The sequence below is a fragment of the Anticarsia gemmatalis genome, chromosome 7 (genome assembly GCF_050436995.1).
Source record: "Anticarsia gemmatalis isolate Benzon Research Colony breed Stoneville strain chromosome 7, ilAntGemm2 primary, whole genome shotgun sequence".
Classification (NCBI taxonomy): Eukaryota; Metazoa; Arthropoda; class Insecta; order Lepidoptera; family Erebidae; genus Anticarsia; species Anticarsia gemmatalis.
The window spans coordinates 2284510-2304608 of NC_134751.1; the positions used below are offsets into that span (position 1 = coordinate 2284510).

At 33.9% G+C, this 20099-nt stretch overlaps 1 protein-coding gene across 1 annotated transcript in view; it reads left to right on the top strand.

Moving 5' to 3' along the window:
* The first annotated feature begins 11101 nt into the window (after positions 1-11101).
* LOC142974270 (proton-coupled amino acid transporter-like protein acs) overlaps positions 11102-20099 on the top strand; it is a 73307-nt gene continuing 64309 nt past the window's right edge. Inside the window, exon 1 of the mRNA XM_076116474.1 lies at positions 11102-11237. Coding sequence (XP_075972589.1) covers positions 11218-11237 — 20 coding nt within the window. The 5' untranslated portion in view covers positions 11102-11217. The remainder of the gene's footprint in view (positions 11238-20099) is intronic.

A 20099-nucleotide genomic window follows, 5' to 3' on the forward strand; every position in this document is an offset into this window, starting at 1 on the left:
GTTATCTAATATTTGTATCCAATTTAAAATGACTTAATCAATTTCGCGATACAATGTTTGTAACTATTTTCGGCGAGTAAGAAAAAAATAATATCGCCTCTCTCATGTACGACTACCAAAATAAACTTCCACCACAACAGTTCCATTTGTTTTCATTTAAATATTGGGTTTCATGGAGACTATAGGTGCAAAGTAAATGGTCATAAGATTAAGGCATTTTATGTATTTTTCCCCTCTACTGTACATATTCAAACATATTATATTGAAATGAATAAACCCAAATAATTTAACCAAATATAAAACTTTTCTGAATGATTTCACTTCCCGCTCATAAATTATAGCATCCATACAAACAGTTGTCCTCACATCCAATCTCCATTTGTCGATATTTTTTCCTTGTACCCTCAATAAATTTGTCGCATGTCACTGTCACTGGCGGTCTTCATGTATTGTCAGTGCGAATGACATGCGAATCGTCGCTCGTTCGGTAAGCATTCATGCCGAATTTATATGAGAGAGTAGGTTTTTGCCTGTTATTAGAACATTGACCTATCGTTTGGCCGCGGCTCCGCTTGTGTATTTATAAAAAAACAAGCCTAAGAGTATATTTAAAGTATCATTCCATCCTTAGGTAAGGTTTAAGTTAATTATTTTTAATCATCAATACTTTTAAAATCTCCGAGGTAACCGAATTACTATATCTGTAAATTAATAACAAAACCAATACACGTGTCCCAATGAAAACGAGACGATTCTCTCTAGGAAGTCGTTACTTCTTCCCAGAATTACGTCAAAAGCCTTGTCAAAGTTTATAATTATTATGCATATTGATGTTGACACGTGTCCACACCGTGAGAAAATAGCAAAAATATAAGAATAAAAAGTACGGAACTAGACATGGTGCAAGGTAAACTAGTATAATAATGACACTAGACAAAATTCATAAGTCTAAAGACAAAAATAAAAAAGTCCATTAAATCTACAATGTCAAAACAAAAACATGAAGGTGTTTTTAAATGCATGTAGATGTTGTGCAAACTTATGAGTCGCATATTAGCTGTGTAACTGTTTGTTGGTAGTTTAGGAATTCACGTTGAGCTACTCTGGACTAAAGCACTTTTCATTCGCTTTGATACCACGAGTTTATGAGTGTAAGATTAATTCTTTTAGATCTTTTTAAGCATTTACATTGTTTAACAAATAAAATATTTACTCAATACTCCTTCACCGGTCTATTCTCCGGGCATTTACCCGCCAGTCATTGAAAACTATATTTTTTTAAATCTAAGCAATATTATTATTCAAACCGGCTAAACACACCTATCCATAAAAATAATTCACAAATAAAACCAAAACACGTGTCTTAATAAATGGGAACAATTATGAACTAAGAGGGACATGATTTTCCCTCGCTGAGTTTAATTGCGGCTCGAATGAGCGCCTCGTTTCTCGCGTAATTGAAAAGCTGGCTTTATAAGCGTTTTGCACCCTCTTCGCTTCACTGTAATTTGCTTCTCCGATACATTTAAATCCACCCACGCATGTAATGTGGAAATGTAGGTGAAAAGTCCGTTACATTTGAATGTTTGTTTATAATTGTTGCCAGTGAATATAACATAACGTCTTCAAAGACGATAAATAAAGGTGTTTAAATTACATTTCAGTTGACATTCAACGTGTAACAGAGTGACCTGGGAAGGAAAAGGGTAATCATTTTATGTTTAATTGCGTTTCCTATGTTATATTTAACAGTTTCGAAGATATTACTTTCCACCCACAATGATTGAAGGTGAACATATTCCTAATTTTCACGTTGATTGTCTTCGTCCCATACAATAGGAGATTATTGTTTATACCGCGCGCATAATCTTAGTTTAGGCTGCTTTACAGAATAATTGCCTTAACGGGATTTGGGGTAACCCAAAGGTTATTCATCTAGATTTGTTGCCGCATACTTTACGACCTGGATAATATAAGCAGATAAGAAAACTACAAAGCAAAATAATAGTCTAACAATCGTCTATAAAATTACGAAGGTACAAATTCTATCCATAAAATCTATTGGTACATAGTTATAGGTAACATATTATACGTCTCAGATGGTAATGAATCTTGATTGCATATGCATAAGCACAAATTGCATCTTATATTCTGAATTGCTAGTATTCAATCCATTCATGAGTATGTATTAGGTGTTATTTATTATGTAAAACATGTATTCATTCATTAAGCAAGATATAAAGAAGAAAAAATCAATTCATCGCCGTTCCACTGCTGAGGGGTCAAATGGCTAGTTATCGACAATTTTATTAATTAAGAAGCAAAACAGCGTCTCTAAAAAATTATAAGAACTAATTTCTTCTACCAATCTGTATTGTGAAATGATCGTTAGTCGGCAGTACTGACTGCAGAAAATCACGCTATTGGACGCCAATCGTCCGTGCGGATCGGGAGATTTGCATTCCGTCAAGATCGATTTATAAAGAACATAAACATTTATTATTAAGTTTTATTGTTGCTAAGTGACCTTCCAAAATAAGACATGATAAATGCATTATTTTGTTAGGCAGCTAAATATTCATAATTTACTAAAATAATAAATTATATTCAATCGTCCATTAAATTGCTAAATACTACATCTATCTTGTCAAAGGATTTGTCGAGCTGCAATCACGTCTGTTCTTATTTAAATATTAAATTAGAGGAATACTAATATTTACTTCTATTCATACAATGTTTGAAGTTACTAGTTAAAAGCGTATTTAATTTAATTAGAAATGCCCGTACTCAGTGCGTTGACTAGAGATAATTCTTAAGTTTTACTAACTTTTCATTAAGGGTTCTTATCCACTTAAAAGAACAGATTTTTTGAAGTTAGAGGTTGACTTAATTCAAGAGTTTTGATGATTTCGACGTAAGTTTAACTTTTAGTCATATATCTATCACAAAGTAAAAAGTTATATTACTTTTTTGTAATTTTAAATGACTCAGTAACATACATTGTCGTATAACTTATAAGAAAGGTTCTAACATTACCTCTAATTAAGAACAATATCAATTCTCAGAAGAATTGTCTAAGCATTTCCGAAGAGAGCTAGGTCGACGGCCAGACTACCTAACATACAGTACTAATTGCTTAAGTACTAATGATTTATTCCCAGAAAAGGAAATATTCGGTCCAGTTCTACCAATTGTTGAGTATAACTATAATACGAGCCTAAAATTATAAATATTTTTTCAAATATTATTTGTAGAATATTAAAATAGACGCAAAGCCATGTTAAAAAGAAATTATTCGTTATAGTGTTCGTTTAAAAAGATTTTTCCCTTACAATAGGTCGACGTTTCAGCGCGGATGAAACTGACCGTGGATGCAGTTTCCTACTTCTGTCGACCACAGGCTTATCATGGCATTAAAAACTGATCAGCGCCTCTAGCGTTCTCCGCAGGAAACAATTTTAAAAGTAATTTTATACGTCAATTGTATTCGTACATAAATTACGTTTAGTCGCTTTTGTTATCAGCTGTTATTATTTTGAATAAACAAATACATACTCTAGTGCATCAGTGCCTTAAACAAGAAAGCTGTTATTTTAAGAGCTTTTTCAAATAAACACGAGTAACACTTCACTGAAGCTCAAATAAGTTTGTCATCACAACTGCTTAATAAATAAAGCTTTAATTTTGTTTATTGTTACTGTATAAAAATACAAATCTTTGTCTCAAATCTATTTAATTCGAGACAAAAATTTGTATTGTTTATTTGGCATTTAATTCTGCTAAGTATGTGATTAATTAATTAAATATTTAAAGAAAATAATTGAAGCCTTTTACGCGTATCACGTAACTCAGTTGACAACTGGTGTACATCGAATTGATAGTCACTATTCAGTACATTGCTGCTTTGACGTAACGCGTTAATCGCTATAATCTAAGGGAGAAAGCAATGTACAGCATAGTGTCTTTCAAATAGTTGTCAACTGAGATGCACGATAGCCTGCCTATATGGGGTTAAAATCCACGGTGACCACATATCTCAAGTCAAACGTGCAGGCAACACACAACTGATATATCAAAATACATCAATTAGATGTGAAACATTTAAAAAGATAGACTATAATTTGTAGGATGCTTGAACCGCGTAATATATTTAGTAAATGGTTCGAACAATGATAAATTGTTGCTACTAATCTAGCTATCAAGTGTTCACGTGCCTTCGTTTCAAGTACTGGTAGGGAATGATAAAAGAATTAATTTAAATGCCTGGAAAATGGCTTGTCCAAATATAGATGCTCCCACTAACCCTTCCTGCCAAAGACAGTGGGACGTGCCGCTCTGCGCCAAGGTAAGGCAGTCCCTTCTGGACAGCACTTCCACTGCCGCAGAGCGCGCGCGCCTTCTGGCTGTGGGTGAGTGGGAATCGGGTTTATGGCTGCAGGCTCTCCCGTCGTCCAATGTAGGGACTATGTTGGACGACGCCACCTTCCGACTTGCTGCCTGCCTCCGTGTAGGGGCACCTTGTGTATCTCCGCACCGCTGTCATTGCGGTGTACTAGTTGACAACCTCGGACATCACGGCCTCTCCTGTAGTAGGAGCGCCGGCCGCATTTCACGTCATTGCAGCTTAAATGACATAATTCGTCGTGCTCTTGTCACCGCCGGCGTGCCAGCTGTTCTTGAACCTAATGGGCTGGCACGTGACGATGGCAAGAGACCTGATGGTATGTCGTTGCTACCTTGGAAGATGGGTAGGCCTTTGGTATGGGACGCAACTTGCGTCGATACCCTTGCGCCATCACATCTTCCTAGCACGTCGATTTGCTCAGGCGCTGCTGCTGCAGCTGCAGAGTCCCTCAAACGGCGCAAATATGCAAATCTTATTGGTGATTGCATATTTGAGCCGTTCGGAGTTGAGACGATGGGGTCGTGGGGTCCGAGTGCAAAAAAAAAATTTCTTTGATATCTCTCGCCGAATAGTCAGCACGACACGTGACCAGAGGGCTGGCCTTTACTTAGGGCAAAGAATAAGCATTGCCATTCAACGTGGCAATGCTGCCAGCCTTCTGGGCACGTTACCCGGGGACGGCGATGCGGAGATATTTTATGATGCCTTATTTTAGTTTTATTTATGTTTAGTTCCTTTATTATTATTTTTTTTTTTTTCGTTTGTACATATAAAATTATTATTTAATGTATTAATTTAATGTTTAGTTTTAGTTTATTTATAACAAAATTCTGTACATTGAATATATAGAAAAAATCACATAAAATAAAAATTGTTCTCTGTAGTACGTACTTGAAAGAAAACTTGAAAAAATGTGCTAATTATTCCTTTTTTTTATTCTTTTCCTGGCCCACTTACTATTAGTCTTTTCGTAATATACATATATTGGATTATTTTAAAGGCCGGAATTTCACGTGGCTGGTATATAGCAGTTGTCTCACCTGGTTAATAGCAAAACGCGTATGTATTACATGCACATTTGCCTACATTTTCGGGTATAACAGCTGGTGTTGTACTATGTATGACATATATTACATATTCTGGCCGGTTCTTAAACAGGGGCATAACTTAGCATGATAGGGGTATACTTTAGCTCTAATCAATAACAAACTGGAATAGTTTTAGTTACAGAACTCTTTCTTAGCTTTTGCTGACAGTTAAATGGCAAAAAGACTTGTTCTTCAGTTCATTTGTGGGGTGATTTTCTTCAATTTTTGTCTATCAACGAATATATATAAATCTAATTAGCGCCTTTAGGGTATTTAACGGAAACTATTATTCTTGATGTATAACGCTATATACATATAATGTTAGCGCTCACAGGCATGGAATCCCGCTACTGAATCACCCGCAATAAGAGCCAGCCAAGCGCGAGTCGGAATCGCTCACGGAGCGTTCCGTATCACAAAAAATATGAAAAAATCCACGTTTATTGTATAGGCTTTATTGCATTTGTGAAAATTTCAGATTTCTAGCTATTACGATCTATGAGATACAAATTAATCTTAGTTTTAAAATGAGTTTCTATTCTATCCACGGATGGAAACAAACAAAGAGTGATTCATATGCAAAATTGAGTTGTAAATAACTCTCAAGTCAAAGACCTCGAGAATAATAAGTATAACTGTATTTTGTATACGATTCAAAATAATAAAAACCTTTAGGCAAACGAAACAGTTGTTCGCACTCTAGACTAACATTAAAAAAAAATCGCCATAAAAGAGACGATTATTTTTGCAAGATGACCTCAACGGTATTTTGACCTACATAATAAAATATGAGCTTGTGATGGTTATGCTATAAAATATTAAAGTATGAAATGATATTTTTCATATTCATTTACCAACTTAAAGATCAATTTAGCTGAATACACATAACGAAGATTTAAAGATATGAAGCACGGTTATGCTGGGCTTATCTTGATAATTTAAGAATAAATGTATGGTTTCAAAATATTTCACTGTCACTGCTGCTTTAAATTCTATATTTTGTGTATCTCAGCGGCAACTCTTTCATAAAAGGTACTACCTACTGCTAAGGCTACTAAGTTGTTGTTCTATGATTATTGTTGAGGACGGTCTCCAATTTAGGATTCATAATAAAGTGAAACCACAACTCTTGTAAATGATTATGAAATAGAAAGTAGAACTACTTTCACTAATACTTATAAAGCTAGGTCCAAAACAAGATCTAAATAAGTATCAGACATTAGAAAGGACTTAGTATCAAACGTGGCAGTCGTGACACCCAAGGTTTTTCATTGCGAGGATGAATGTAGACTTAAGTAAAGGCTGACTTAATACAGACTTGACTCACAATACAGTCCAGTCTGTTTTGAAGTTATTAAAAAAATCTATGAAAGGATGTAGCATACTGGATGCGTTCTGCGATCAGGTCAAACTAAACACTACGTTTTGACAAATTGTATGAACAAAATTGCCAGGCTCTATATATTTTGTATAGATAAGCGATCAGCAACCTACAGACCGCAGAACTCATCTAGTGGCCCAAATCCTGAAATGTCTAATCTAAACAGTCGAGACAAACAGAGAAAGAGAGAGAGAGAGAAGAAAAACATCTGCCTGCCCATCCTTACGGTCCATATAATAAAAAAAATACTATAAACCTAAAAAGTAAATTAATATGTTAAAAAATCCGTACCATTAAACTATTCTGTCCAGAAATTACCCAATAAATTGCCCATTTCAATCTAATTTATTGACCGCAAAATTACGTTTCTTAGAAAAAATAATTTATTTTGTAGAGTTCTCAACATTGTGGTCATTTTATAGGATTTTTTTTTAAGTGGCATTCTCATAGAAACTTGTTTTGTTTAGATTCTAAACAACAACATAACACTAGCTAATTATTATCAATCTAAATGCATAAACACAAAAATATATATAAATTCGTATAATTTTGTGAATACATAAACCACTTTGATCTACCAAAACTAAAAAAGAGACTAGAAAAGAGAACCAACTCCCCATATCGTATTAAAAAATTAACGTGTGGGGTATAAAAAACGTCTTAATTATTCTTTTTCAACAAAACACGAAATTTTAAAAGACATTGAAATGTTCCCTTTAAGATATAGAGACACTTTTATAATTAAGTGCTAAAGGAAAAGTGGATGTGGTCTTGAATGATACAGCAAGTACCAACTAGTTTTAAAATAAACCCAATAACAAGTACGTTTTATTCGACGGATAAAATTACTCGATAAAATACCAGTTTTCTCCCAACAAAAGGCATTTAACATGTAGATATCTAAGGGCTTAAGTTATAGTAACATACGCCTTTATAATGTTTTGACAATAAATGAAATAAATATGTTATAATTATATCAAATATTGATGCAACTTAATTTCATAGAAACAATTACATCAACATCTAAGATACTATGCTATTAATTTTATAGTTATCTCTTTCATTTGTCACTAAAAAAGCATGCTATCCTTTTTTAACATGACGTAACCGTGTAGTGTACGCTTCCAACCGCTAATAAATTTGTACGTAAGCAAGAAAAAACCCACATTGTGACTATGATTTAATCAAAATCTTTTCCCTATGCCTTGTATTGTATATCCTACTATCCTACTAATATTATATATGCGAAAGTTTGTGAGAATGTATGTATGGATGTTTGGTACTCTTTCACGCAAATACTTCTGAACCGATTACGACGAAATTTGGTATATAGGTAGCTGAAGGCCCAGAATAACACATAGGTTACTTTTTATCTCGGAGTTTCTGAGGGATCGGGATTTACACGGGAAGGGTTTCCAAGCGGACGAAGTCGCGGGCGGCCTCTAGCATTTTTATATAAATATTTTCATTTAGCCCATTACTGTCGGACTGAGAATGTCCTTCTCGGAAGGAAGAGTTAACCCTTGACCATTAGCTAAGTCAATCAGTCAGACTAGGTTTGGTGACATTGCGTCCCTCCAAGAACTGCGATTTAAAGAAATCTCAGGCATCACTGGTTTCCTATTATGACTCGAAATTACTTCGAAATATAACTGGAATGTTGCTGTAGTTTATGAGTCTCAATGTTTATGGTCAACTCGGCTATCACTGCTCAACTGTAGCGTCACTTATTAGATTTTATTACAATTATCGGTTTTGTATCAAATAAAAAAAAATAGTATAAATAGGTAAATTAGTTCTTACAAAACACGTCACTGTTTTTATCAAAAAAAAATATTCATTAACGCCTTAATATGCGTCTTCTTCAAGACAACGCCAAAATATAATTATCAAAATGTACCTCGAAAATACCACCACCGTCTTACATCAACCATTACTTGCGAGAATTAGGTCGAGGGTCAGGATCTACGTACAGGCAACAAAAAGTTGAATCATGGTCCGTCCTTTTCAAGATCGCTTTACCTAAGACATGATAAAATCCAGGTGGACGTTTTTCTAAAAATATGAAGATTAAAGAAGTTTCAGTAATTATACCATCAGTTCTGAAGCCGGAATATGCAACTTTTTTTAGATCCCAGGATTGATAACCGAATTGCAAATAGTTGTATTCTATAGGAATATTATTATATTTTTTTTATTGCACTTTCAGTAACACAGTAGTAAGTTTGCTTTCAGACAAAGTTTCTGGATTCGGAATTTCAAATTAGGTTAATGGATTTTATTTTTTGGAAATGTGTCGTTTCCTCTTTGAAATTACTGTTCACTGTGAAATTAAAATTACTTGATTAAATTTTAAGGTAGTGTCGTTCACAACAATAAAGTGACACACAAGAATATAAATTAATATTTATCTTCACTGGATACAAAATAACATAAAATCAGTAAAAACATCCTCGATATGAATCACTCATGGTCACCGCGATATGAAATAGCCACTAATGATGAAATAAAACGCCGACAATTCGAACAAGTTTCTCTAGAGCACTTATATTCAATAAACTCGACAGTGCTTCATTTAGTTCAATTGCTTGTAATACGCGCAATATTTATCATATCGTATACTACAAACGTATGTTCTGCTTGATTTTTCAATGAATAGGTATTTATTGTTATCGATATTTATTTTTCCAGTTCTTCAAAATGTAGGTCAATGCGTGTTGTTTTTAGGACACATTTCTGAATAATAATTATTCGTGACAAGTACTTGCTTTTATGGGACTTTACCACATATTTAATAACGTTTATAACGTACGTAACGTAACTATAACAAAACTACTACCAACTAGTAGTGAATCACACAAATATTTATTCTGGGTTGGAAATGGAATCCAACGTCGCAGTAGTGTAGCGACCACCTTAACCGCTGCGCCTTATGGACCGCGGGTAAGGGACGCTTTCAAAATTTGTGGTCAAAAATTTTTGGTCATGCAGGTTTCATCATTCAAATATAGCAATAAAAATGGTTACCAAAATTACATCTTACTTAATAGACGAATACATACAATTTAGCTCTATTTTTATAATAATAAATATAGTCACTAAAGATACTATATTTTTTTACAAAGATACATAAGCTGGTTTCATTGGTGACTCGTGACCGCAAAGAGCGATTCCCATATATGGTTGACTGATATTTGAATCAGCAACCTTTTAGGCTTCGCTGGCTCCAAATCGAATCGCAAAGGGTAAAAAAAGTAATGACGGACATTTAGTGGTCTGGTTATTTTTAGATTTTATATTTTTAGATAAGTCTCAACGAAATATACAAGGAAATGCATTAAAACTTGCATTCGTTCTGTACTTATGATTTTCACTTATAACCTTTTTGGCGTGTTTTATTTTGCCTTTTGTATGTCCCACTGCTGAGCAAAGGTTCTCCCTTGAATTTCCAGTCCCCTCAGTCGATTGTTGCGTCCGGCCGTCCAACCAGGAACACGCCCAGGTCATCTCCGTTTGGGCCTTCCCCGTCGCTGCCGACCATCTTGTAGCATCCACTTCGTGGCAGTGTTAGCTCATCTTTCATCACCATCATCTTTTGATTAAACAAACATTATATGTTAATTATAAAACAGCGTTATCAGGCGTCATTCAATAGAAATAAAATTTAATAGTTGGTATGTTTGTGACATCAAAATTAAAGAAAATACTATCTTTTACAATAATTGGTTTTAACCAGGGTCAGTGTTAAATATTTTTGACATTGAACTTACTCAAACAAAATAATATTTGTGCTGTTATGCTACTAAAAGACCAAATATTTTTTGAAAGACTTAATAATAGTAAATGTGATTTTGTTTTCTTAATATAGATAAAATATATGTTTAACAAGAGGACCAATGATTTTTTTAATGACAGATAAGGTATTAATGCTATTTGTTCATAAATATGAGAGACAACAACAGTTATTTTCACAGTTTCGACCCCGGCTGTACAAACTAATAATAAATGCTTGAAATTTAAATTATGAAGAATATTATAAAGAAACAACACAGACAACACAGTCTACAACCAGTCCAAAAAAGAACTATTAACCATAAAAAATATGACTGTCCTGAACAAGTCCTACTGATATCAAAGTCCATAGTCACAATGATCTGGAAACTGAGACTCATTCACGTCTCCCCACTCAAATCACTAGTGTAATGAAAATCTTTCCAATTGCTAAGATAACAGGTATTATTCTACACGCCGCTGCGCGCGGACGTCCGTTACAAAACGTTCTAAGTGCCACACAAAAATAACATTTAACACACAGTGATAAAGTTTATTTCGTGTTTGTGAAAATGAATACAGAAAATGCAAGGTAAAATCTAGTGCTTCTTAGAAAATATTCGTGATAGTTTTTTTGCAGGATTGCAGTGGATTAAGGTTAATTTAAATTGTAATTTTTTGTTGGATTTTTACCGCTGCGGATGTTTGGTATGATGTTTATATTCATTGGATTACTTTTGAGTTTGCGGCGTGTTTTTTCTTTACGCTTTAAAGGAAGTAGGCGAATATTAACTATAATTTTATTGTTGGGTAGGAAAATATTTTTTGTGTATTAGTAGGTTATTTTATTTTTAGCATGTTATTTTTATTTGAACGAAGAGTATCCTCGCAAATGGATCGGACGCAGTGGTACAATTTTATGGCCTCCTCGTTCTCCCGATCTAAATCCAGTAGATATTTTTTACTGGGAATGCATAAAAGAAAAAGTCTATTCGAAATCAATACAAAATCTATCAGAACTTAGCCAGAAAATTGACACAGCGTCAGAAGAAATAAATGCAAATATTTTTGCTTATTTAATGAAGCATATTTAATGAAGATCACGAAATTCAAAATAACACAGCGAAATTGTGACTTTGGTGATCACAGGACTTGAAAATGCGACCAAGGGTGTGGAATTTCAACTTTTTTGAAAAGTGTCTATTATTGCTGAACTAAGTGATATGGAATTTTTTTTTATTTTTCCTAGAACCGGTATGACTTGGCCTTTCATCCTGTCTAGGATTATCGTTGAGTTTTGGGACACCCTGTATAAACTTATGTTTCATACATTGTTAAAATGTTGTGTTGTAACCAATAGAGTGTAAAGTAGTAAAATGAAGTGAATGAGGCGCTCATAGCCAGTTGTGCTCACCGGTCGGTAAACGATCTGTGGGTTAAGCAACCGTAGGCGCGGTCATTCTATTGATGGGTTATCGCATAGTGGTGTTTGAACTAAGCGTCTCCGTGCTTTGGCGGGCACGTAAATAGTCGGTCCCGGTTGTTGTCAATAAGGATAGCAGTCGTTAAGCCATGTCAAAGGCTTTTCGGGCGGCTTGAACAACTTTGATACTAGGTTGACCACTAACCATACGATAGATAGATTATTCTTAATTGCATCTCGAAGTTTGATGCCGAACCCGTTAATCAAGGGTTCGCTTTCAACATGCATATACAGGAGTAATGAAACTATCAGCTGTAAAAGCTATGTGTATAAATATATCCAAATTCGAGGACCCAATTTAGTTGTGATAAGTGTCTCCAACACTCGATTAAAATCAATAAATTTTAAATGAGTGCACACAATTTATTCATATGAATTAACTCTAACTGACCCTGTGTCCCTGTTGTGACGTCATAGGGATTTTAAGTGGGTATTTCCCATTATACCTAAATACATTTCAGAATGGCATCGCTGATTAAGGTTAACGCTAAATTTATGGAGTTCAATTGCTTTAGAGCGCTTCTAGGGACAATTTTAGATCAGAAAGGCGATTCTGTACCACTATTGACTATCGACCATCAGCTAGCGCGGTTCTCTACAGACGGTACTTCGAGAGTTTGGCATTAAAAATGATTACGATATAATGATAGCGACCACCGGAGGCACTGAACACATTTTCATACAAAATTTATTTCTGTAATTGGCAAATAAGTAGTCGATATTGGTAAAGAATCGCGTTACAGCACCCATAATGCCTGCTGTAGTAACTAACTGGTATATACATTTTATAATTCTCGATAGTAACTATCAATAGATATTTTTGTGGGTTATGCATACGGTCTAGAGCACAATATAACATGTCATACTTCAAATTAACAATTATGAATGAAAACAGCGAAATAATTGCGCTAATTTAATTCATTAACAACAATTACACAATGATTGCAGGATTTAATTATTGTTAATAGAACGCGGTACTTAACCGGCATAATAAATAACGCGGGAATTTATATAATACGTATGTTTTTAAAAAAGTAAGGTATAATACACACATATTCGGGTCGGCACGGTCGGTTCAGTATCTATCGAGCAACAACCGACTCGAAGCAATTACTGCAGTTGTTTGGCTTATGTCGATAGGGACTTCCTCCGGGCCCGATTCGGTTAATGCCAAACCGAAAGTGTGTAGTAATTCTTACATAGAATAAAAGGCTTTTCTAAATTTGTGTCTTGGTAATACGATAACTTTAACATATAATTATTTGATCGATATTAACTAAAGCGCGATTTCTTGCACTCGGTACTATCGAACGACGAACGTTTGACATTTAAAATTACTTGCAAAATATTATTCTCCCGGAATACGCTAGGGGCCTGCCTGGTTTTTCATACAAAATGAGTAGTCGATTAGTATAGCTACTCGGGTTTAGTACCACAATGGTTTTAAGACGCCTTGCTGCATACAATTAAACATGTTTCATTATATTCCTGGCCGATATTCGGCTAATTTAATTGAAGCAAGCCAACTTTGCAGGACTTTGCTAAGGGTGTCAAAGTATGTCAAAATCATATACGCTATACATACACATGTGGTTGAGTAACCCTTCACTCATTATTACTACAATGATAAATAATTTACGACTATCTCAGAACAGTGTACTCAAACACGTGAGACTAATGGCGTAACAATGTAGAGAGCTGTTATAATAATATAGAGCGTATTATCAGCTCTACGAAGGTATTTTGTTATAATCTTCAATAGTAGTTGACGTAAATGTGAATGAAGAGAAATTCTCGACACTAAGTTTACTACAACATTTGAAATTCATAATTTTACTTTTTAGGTTTAAATGCGAAGTAAGAATAAATTTTTAATCCTGAATTCATTGGCATATATTACAATCGCTATAATGATTGCTGAAAAAAAATTAAACTGACGTTTATACCCGTGTATTGCAAGAGTGAGAGTCTACCACACTGCTCAATTATATTTTTGGGGCTTCATATATCTCCCAGAATTACTTGGAGAATTCTCACGTTTTCTCTCATTCATTCAGACCTTGTATAGGTTTCATCAAAATAATGTCAGATAAAGGAACGTCAATGTTTGGCGACGTCAGTGGTCAGCGAAGTGATTTCTTTGATGATCTGATAAGACTTTCTAATGTGACAAGTACAAGAACTTAACATCGACTAAAACCGCTTCTAGTGACTGATTACGCGAATGGGGAAAAACACTATCGATAGTTCCTCATTTTTGTCGAAGAAGATTTTTAGACATCTCTTCAAAGATGCTCCGATCAGCATGAATATAAATTAAGAGCACTATTTAAATTACCAATATATACTTTAACTATATATCTTTACGCAAATTATACATGAATTCATGCCTCAGTTTACAAACGTCAAAATTTGCAGTTTTCACTCAGATTACGTGCAAGATTATACTCTAAGTATTAATGTACCTTTGATCACGATAAACTGATAACTGAAACGCCAAGACGTATTTAATGATAAGTGAGTTGCATCACTATATTCATCAATTTAACCTCAATCATATGTTGAACTGTTAACTCTTTATTGTGCGTATCTTTTATTGTAGATTTATTGACTTATATTGAAGTTGATATACATTTTAACCAAAGTAATTATTAGAACGATTGCCGTCTGTCGGTAGTGTATTCGACTGCTGACCATGAGGCCCCGGGTTTGATTCCCAGTATGCGTATCACGTATCTTATTTGACAAATAGTGTAATTCAAATTGATGGTCACTATTTAATACCTACATTGCTGTTTTTAAGTAACGTGTTAATCACTTTCGTCTTATGAAAAGACAATGAATAGCAAATTCTAATTGTTACCGACTGAGATTGGTAGTGGCTCCCCAGGTCGGACAAAGTGGTGATGGTTTTGTTCTAATTTATACTACTTATTTTAATAGTAGTTCGGAGTTTGGTCACTTACTTACATATGGTAACGGACTCGCCCCCTATTACATGAGACTAAGATTTATTAATAACGAAACGTGACTGTATTTCTTACGTCACTGCCTACATCTTTGGATATAACAGACGTCACATAAATATGTAATTATTAGAACGTGGTCTTGCGGATTTCCAGCCTACGTAGTCACTTAGAAACTAGACAATTGACTCCCATAGTCTTATTGGACTGTGGTATAAATAAAATTATGATTGGGTGGGACGGTATTCCGCCACAATAGGCGGGAGGTCAGACGCAGGATATTCATCTTTATGTACTATCTGAGGCACGGGCAGTCTAATAATAATTCTTGGAAGAACAGCTAAGGAAACATTTTTTAATTCCAACCAAAATTTTAAAACAAGACCTCATAGAGACAGCCGTGTATAATACCAATGTGATATAAAGACGGTTAATGAAATGAAATTTTAAATCATTAATTCCGTCTGAGGGGCTATCACGTATCTCAGTTGATAACTATTTGGAAGCCACTATACAAGAACTTAACATCGACTAAAACCGCTTCTAGTGACTGATTACGCGAATGGGGAAAAACACTATCGATAGTTCCTCATTTTTGTCGAAGAAGATTTTTAGACATCTCTTCAAAGATGCTCCGATCAGCATGAATATAAATTAAGAGCACTATTTAAATTACCAATATATACTTTAACTATATATCTTTACGCAAATTATACATGAATTCATGCCTCAGTTTACAAACGTCAAAATTTGCAGTTTTCACTCAGATTACGTGCAAGATTATACTCTAAGTATTAATGTACCTTTGATCACGATAAACTGATAACTGAAACGCCAAGACGTATTTAATGATAAGTGAGTTGCATCACTATATTCATCAATTTAACCTCAATCATATGTTGAACTGTTAACTCTTTATTGTGCGTATCTTTTATTGTAGATTTATTGACTTATATTGAAGTTGATATACATTTTAACCAAAGTAATTATTAGAACGATTGCCGTCTGTCGGTAGTGTATTCGACTGCTGACCATGAGGCCCCGGGTTTGATTCCCAGTATGCGTATCACGTATCTTATTTGACAAATAGTGTAATTCAAATTGATGGTCACTATTTAATACCTACATTGCTGTTTTTAAGTAACGTGTTAATCACTTTCGTCTTATGAAAAGACAATGAATAGCAAATTCTAATTGTTACCGACTGAGATTGGTAGTGGCTCCCCAGGTCGGACAAAGTGGTGATGGTTTTGTTCTAATTTATACTACTTATTTTAATAGTAGTTCGGAGTTTGGTCACTTACTTACATATGGTAACGGACTCGCCCCCTATTACATGAGACTAAGATTTATTAATAACGAAACGTGACTGTATTTCTTACGTCACTGCCTACATCTTTGGATATAACAGACGTCACATAAATATGTAATTATTAGAACGTGGTCTTGCGGATTTCCAGCCTACGTAGTCACTTAGAAACTAGACAATTGACTCCCATAGTCTTATTGGACTGTGGTATAAATAAAATTATGATTGGGTGGGACGGTATTCCGCCACAATAGGCGGGAGGTCAGACGCAGGATATTCATCTTTATGTACTATCTGAGGCACGGGCAGTCTAATAATAATTCTTGGAAGAACAGCTAAGGAAACATTTTTTAATTCCAACCAAAATTTTAAAACAAGACCTCATAGAGACAGCCGTGTATAATACCAATGTGATATAAAGACGGTTAATGAAATGAAATTTTAAATCATTAATTCCGTCTGAGGGGCTATCACGTATCTCAGTTGATAACTATTTGGAAGCCACTATACATTGCTTTCTACCTTAGAATATACTGATTAACACGTTACGTCAAAGCAGCAATGTACTGATTGGTAATCATCAATTTGACGTACACTAGTTGTCAACTAAGATACGTGATAAGCCCGCTTATCATGTTCTTCGATGTACAGAAGCTAACGTAACTTTAAACAGTTATCCATCTTAGATAGGACACTGATAATTACGTCTAACATTTTCTTCCAAACGTTTCTTATTCTATTTTGTTTGGTCAATGGTCAATGGCTCATTGTACTAGTTCAATGTTGATATGAATGGCCTTTGTTTCGCGCTCAAATATGAAAATAACTAGACCAAATAGCTTTGTCTATGATGTATATTTTCATATTGATAAGTTGATTGTTATTGCTTCTTTGGATAAACTATAAACGTTAATATTAACGCGAAAGTAACTCGGTATATTATTATGATTTTAAAGCAATATGGAAAAAAATATTCAGATAAAATAAGGCATTAACTCCTGCATTATTACAACAAACAAATATACATATTATTATACTAGCTGACCCGCGCAACTTCGCTTGCGTCCAATAAGAGAGAATGGGTGAAATTTTTCCCCGTTTTTGTAAGATTTTTTACTGGTACCTACTCTGCTCCTTTTTTTCGGTGGCGTGATGATATATAGCCTATATCCTTTGTCTGTCTTTCAAGTTACTAAATACTTATTGTACAGTATATATTATTTAAATGATAATAGTATGTGCGTAAGCGAAACATTTTGTTTTTCAATTAAATTAGCGACATGCATAATTAAAAACACCTGTATTGTAACTAAGCGAAAATATTGAATACAAAATGTACCTACTAATACTGAAATAACATATCGATCCTTCAGTAGAATAAGGGCTTAGGTGACTGAGTGTTTCTTACATTTCATGTCATTCTCTTTTTAAGGAATCTTAGCTCTGTATTTGATGTTTCGTTTGTTGCTAATACTTAAGTATTTAATTACATTACTTCTTTATATCACCACATAATCAAAACAATTAGTGAGAATAAAGTATGTACAGTATTGTACAGTCATGATCAAAAAGATTTTAACACTTATACGTTTTTAAATTCTTTTGTTAAAATTGCTGCATTTTCAAGAATTCCTTACTACTACATGAGCTGTAGTTAATGTTTTTGCATATACAATTTTAACATATACAAACGTTACAGAGATGTACAACGGTGGCATATATAGGTGGGCTGAATATTTAGATAACAAACAAAAATGAAAATTTTGAAATTTAACTACGCGTACATATTTTATCTGGTACCTGTACTCATACTAATTACTACTATAATATAACACGTAAACAATTACAGTTATGGTGTGCAAAGTGTAAATGAAAGTCCAAACAATATAATAATATTAGGAACATTCTAGGCGCCGTTTTAGGCAAGAGCTCAAATGTCGAAGTGCACGAGGCATGCTCTCGTTACAGGTTCAATGTTCATTACACGTGTGTAAGCAAAATGCAATATAAACAAAATATTACGACTTAAATTTTTCCATATCCATTAAGGGTCAAAATGGTCCGGTCCATTTATATTGCGTGTTTGATTCCTAAACGGAACAAATGCTTTGGAAAATTACAAATAGTTTTATCATTGAAATCGTGTGCTAGTGATAAATTTGAGAGACCTTATTTAACATGAATTTTAATCCTGATAGAAACGAGTCGAGTAATCCGGTTAATTCTACTAAGAAGTCATTGTTTTTGAACTCTCCGTTTTACCAAATTATTATTAGTAGGTCCACGACACGACTGTTATACGACAAAACGCGTAAATATAGCCATACGCATAATTTAGAGCTCTTAAATGTTTCAGTAGTATTAAAATCGAATCAAATATCCATTTACTTTAACTGACTATAAAGTGGTAGCAGTTTAATCGTAAATAAACGATATTGTGCATTTACTGCCGAGGGCCCCTGATCTGCTTCGATATAAATCTTATAATTATAACATTAAACACACAAACCTAAGTCTGTCTGGCTTATAAGGCTATTCCGGCTATCTACTAAATTGACTTAATTAAAATTTTGCATGGATATTATTGAAGATGGGTGAACAGCCGGGGTAAAACCGATTTATTTTCTTTTTTTTAAGTTTTTTGAGTATAGCTTGTGAAGCAAGAAAGTTTAAGATTTTTGTACAAATTAAGCAAAATATAAAATTGGTAAATTACACCGTTGTATAATGACGAAGATAAGTGTTAAAAATACATAAATTTCTAATTAAAACAAACACACAATAGTTATCGTGATAAGTCTTAACTCATTATTTTTATGGTGCAATAAAATCATCAAGGTTTATCTCCGACCTTATTCAAATTACTTACGTGTTTTTATAACATGAAACGTCCTAAGTGATTCATTTGAACAAAAGTGTTCAAGAGTTTTTGAATACACCTTAGTTTTGCAGTTCATTACGTTGGTTTTATAAAAAAGGGGGTCAGCCAATTGCCCTTTACAAAACAAGGCAAAATTCCACTAACAAAACATTTCAACAGAATTAAGCCTAATAGCCTTTGCTCCTGAATCTAATAACTTGACTTAACAATTTAATTGAGACGTCATGATCTGTATCCTTAAACACTATCGCTCGAGGAACATCACAATCAATAATAATAATTAATTAACACTAGTAAGTAAATAAACATGACATACAATCAGTATTACTACATAATATAAAATATAGTTCCCACGCCGGGAACTATATTTTATATTATGCCGCCTTTTTGTTTGTTCGCAATAAACTCGAAATCATGTATTTTCGGCAATAAATAAATTTATAAGTAAAGAAGACTCTACTTTGTTGAAGTCAATCCGTTGTAAACCGGGTTGCAAATGCAATATAAGGTAATAAATATATAATAAAAGTATATAACAATTTATTTAAAGTTATGTAAACAATCGTCACCATAATAATTATGATAAGAATAAGGTTATCTTTATAATACCATAAAATCTTCCCGATATTAATCTCGGTTATAAACATTATTTTACTACCTTTGTTGTAACAGATGTTTTCTGTTTACATTTTTTTTTCTTAAACAGTCTAGAAAGAGTAGAGATAACCTAGATATACTACTTTTTATAAGACGTTCTAGACGTTGCGGCGACATTTTTTATGTTTTTAGGATTAGAACAATATTGACACTAAATC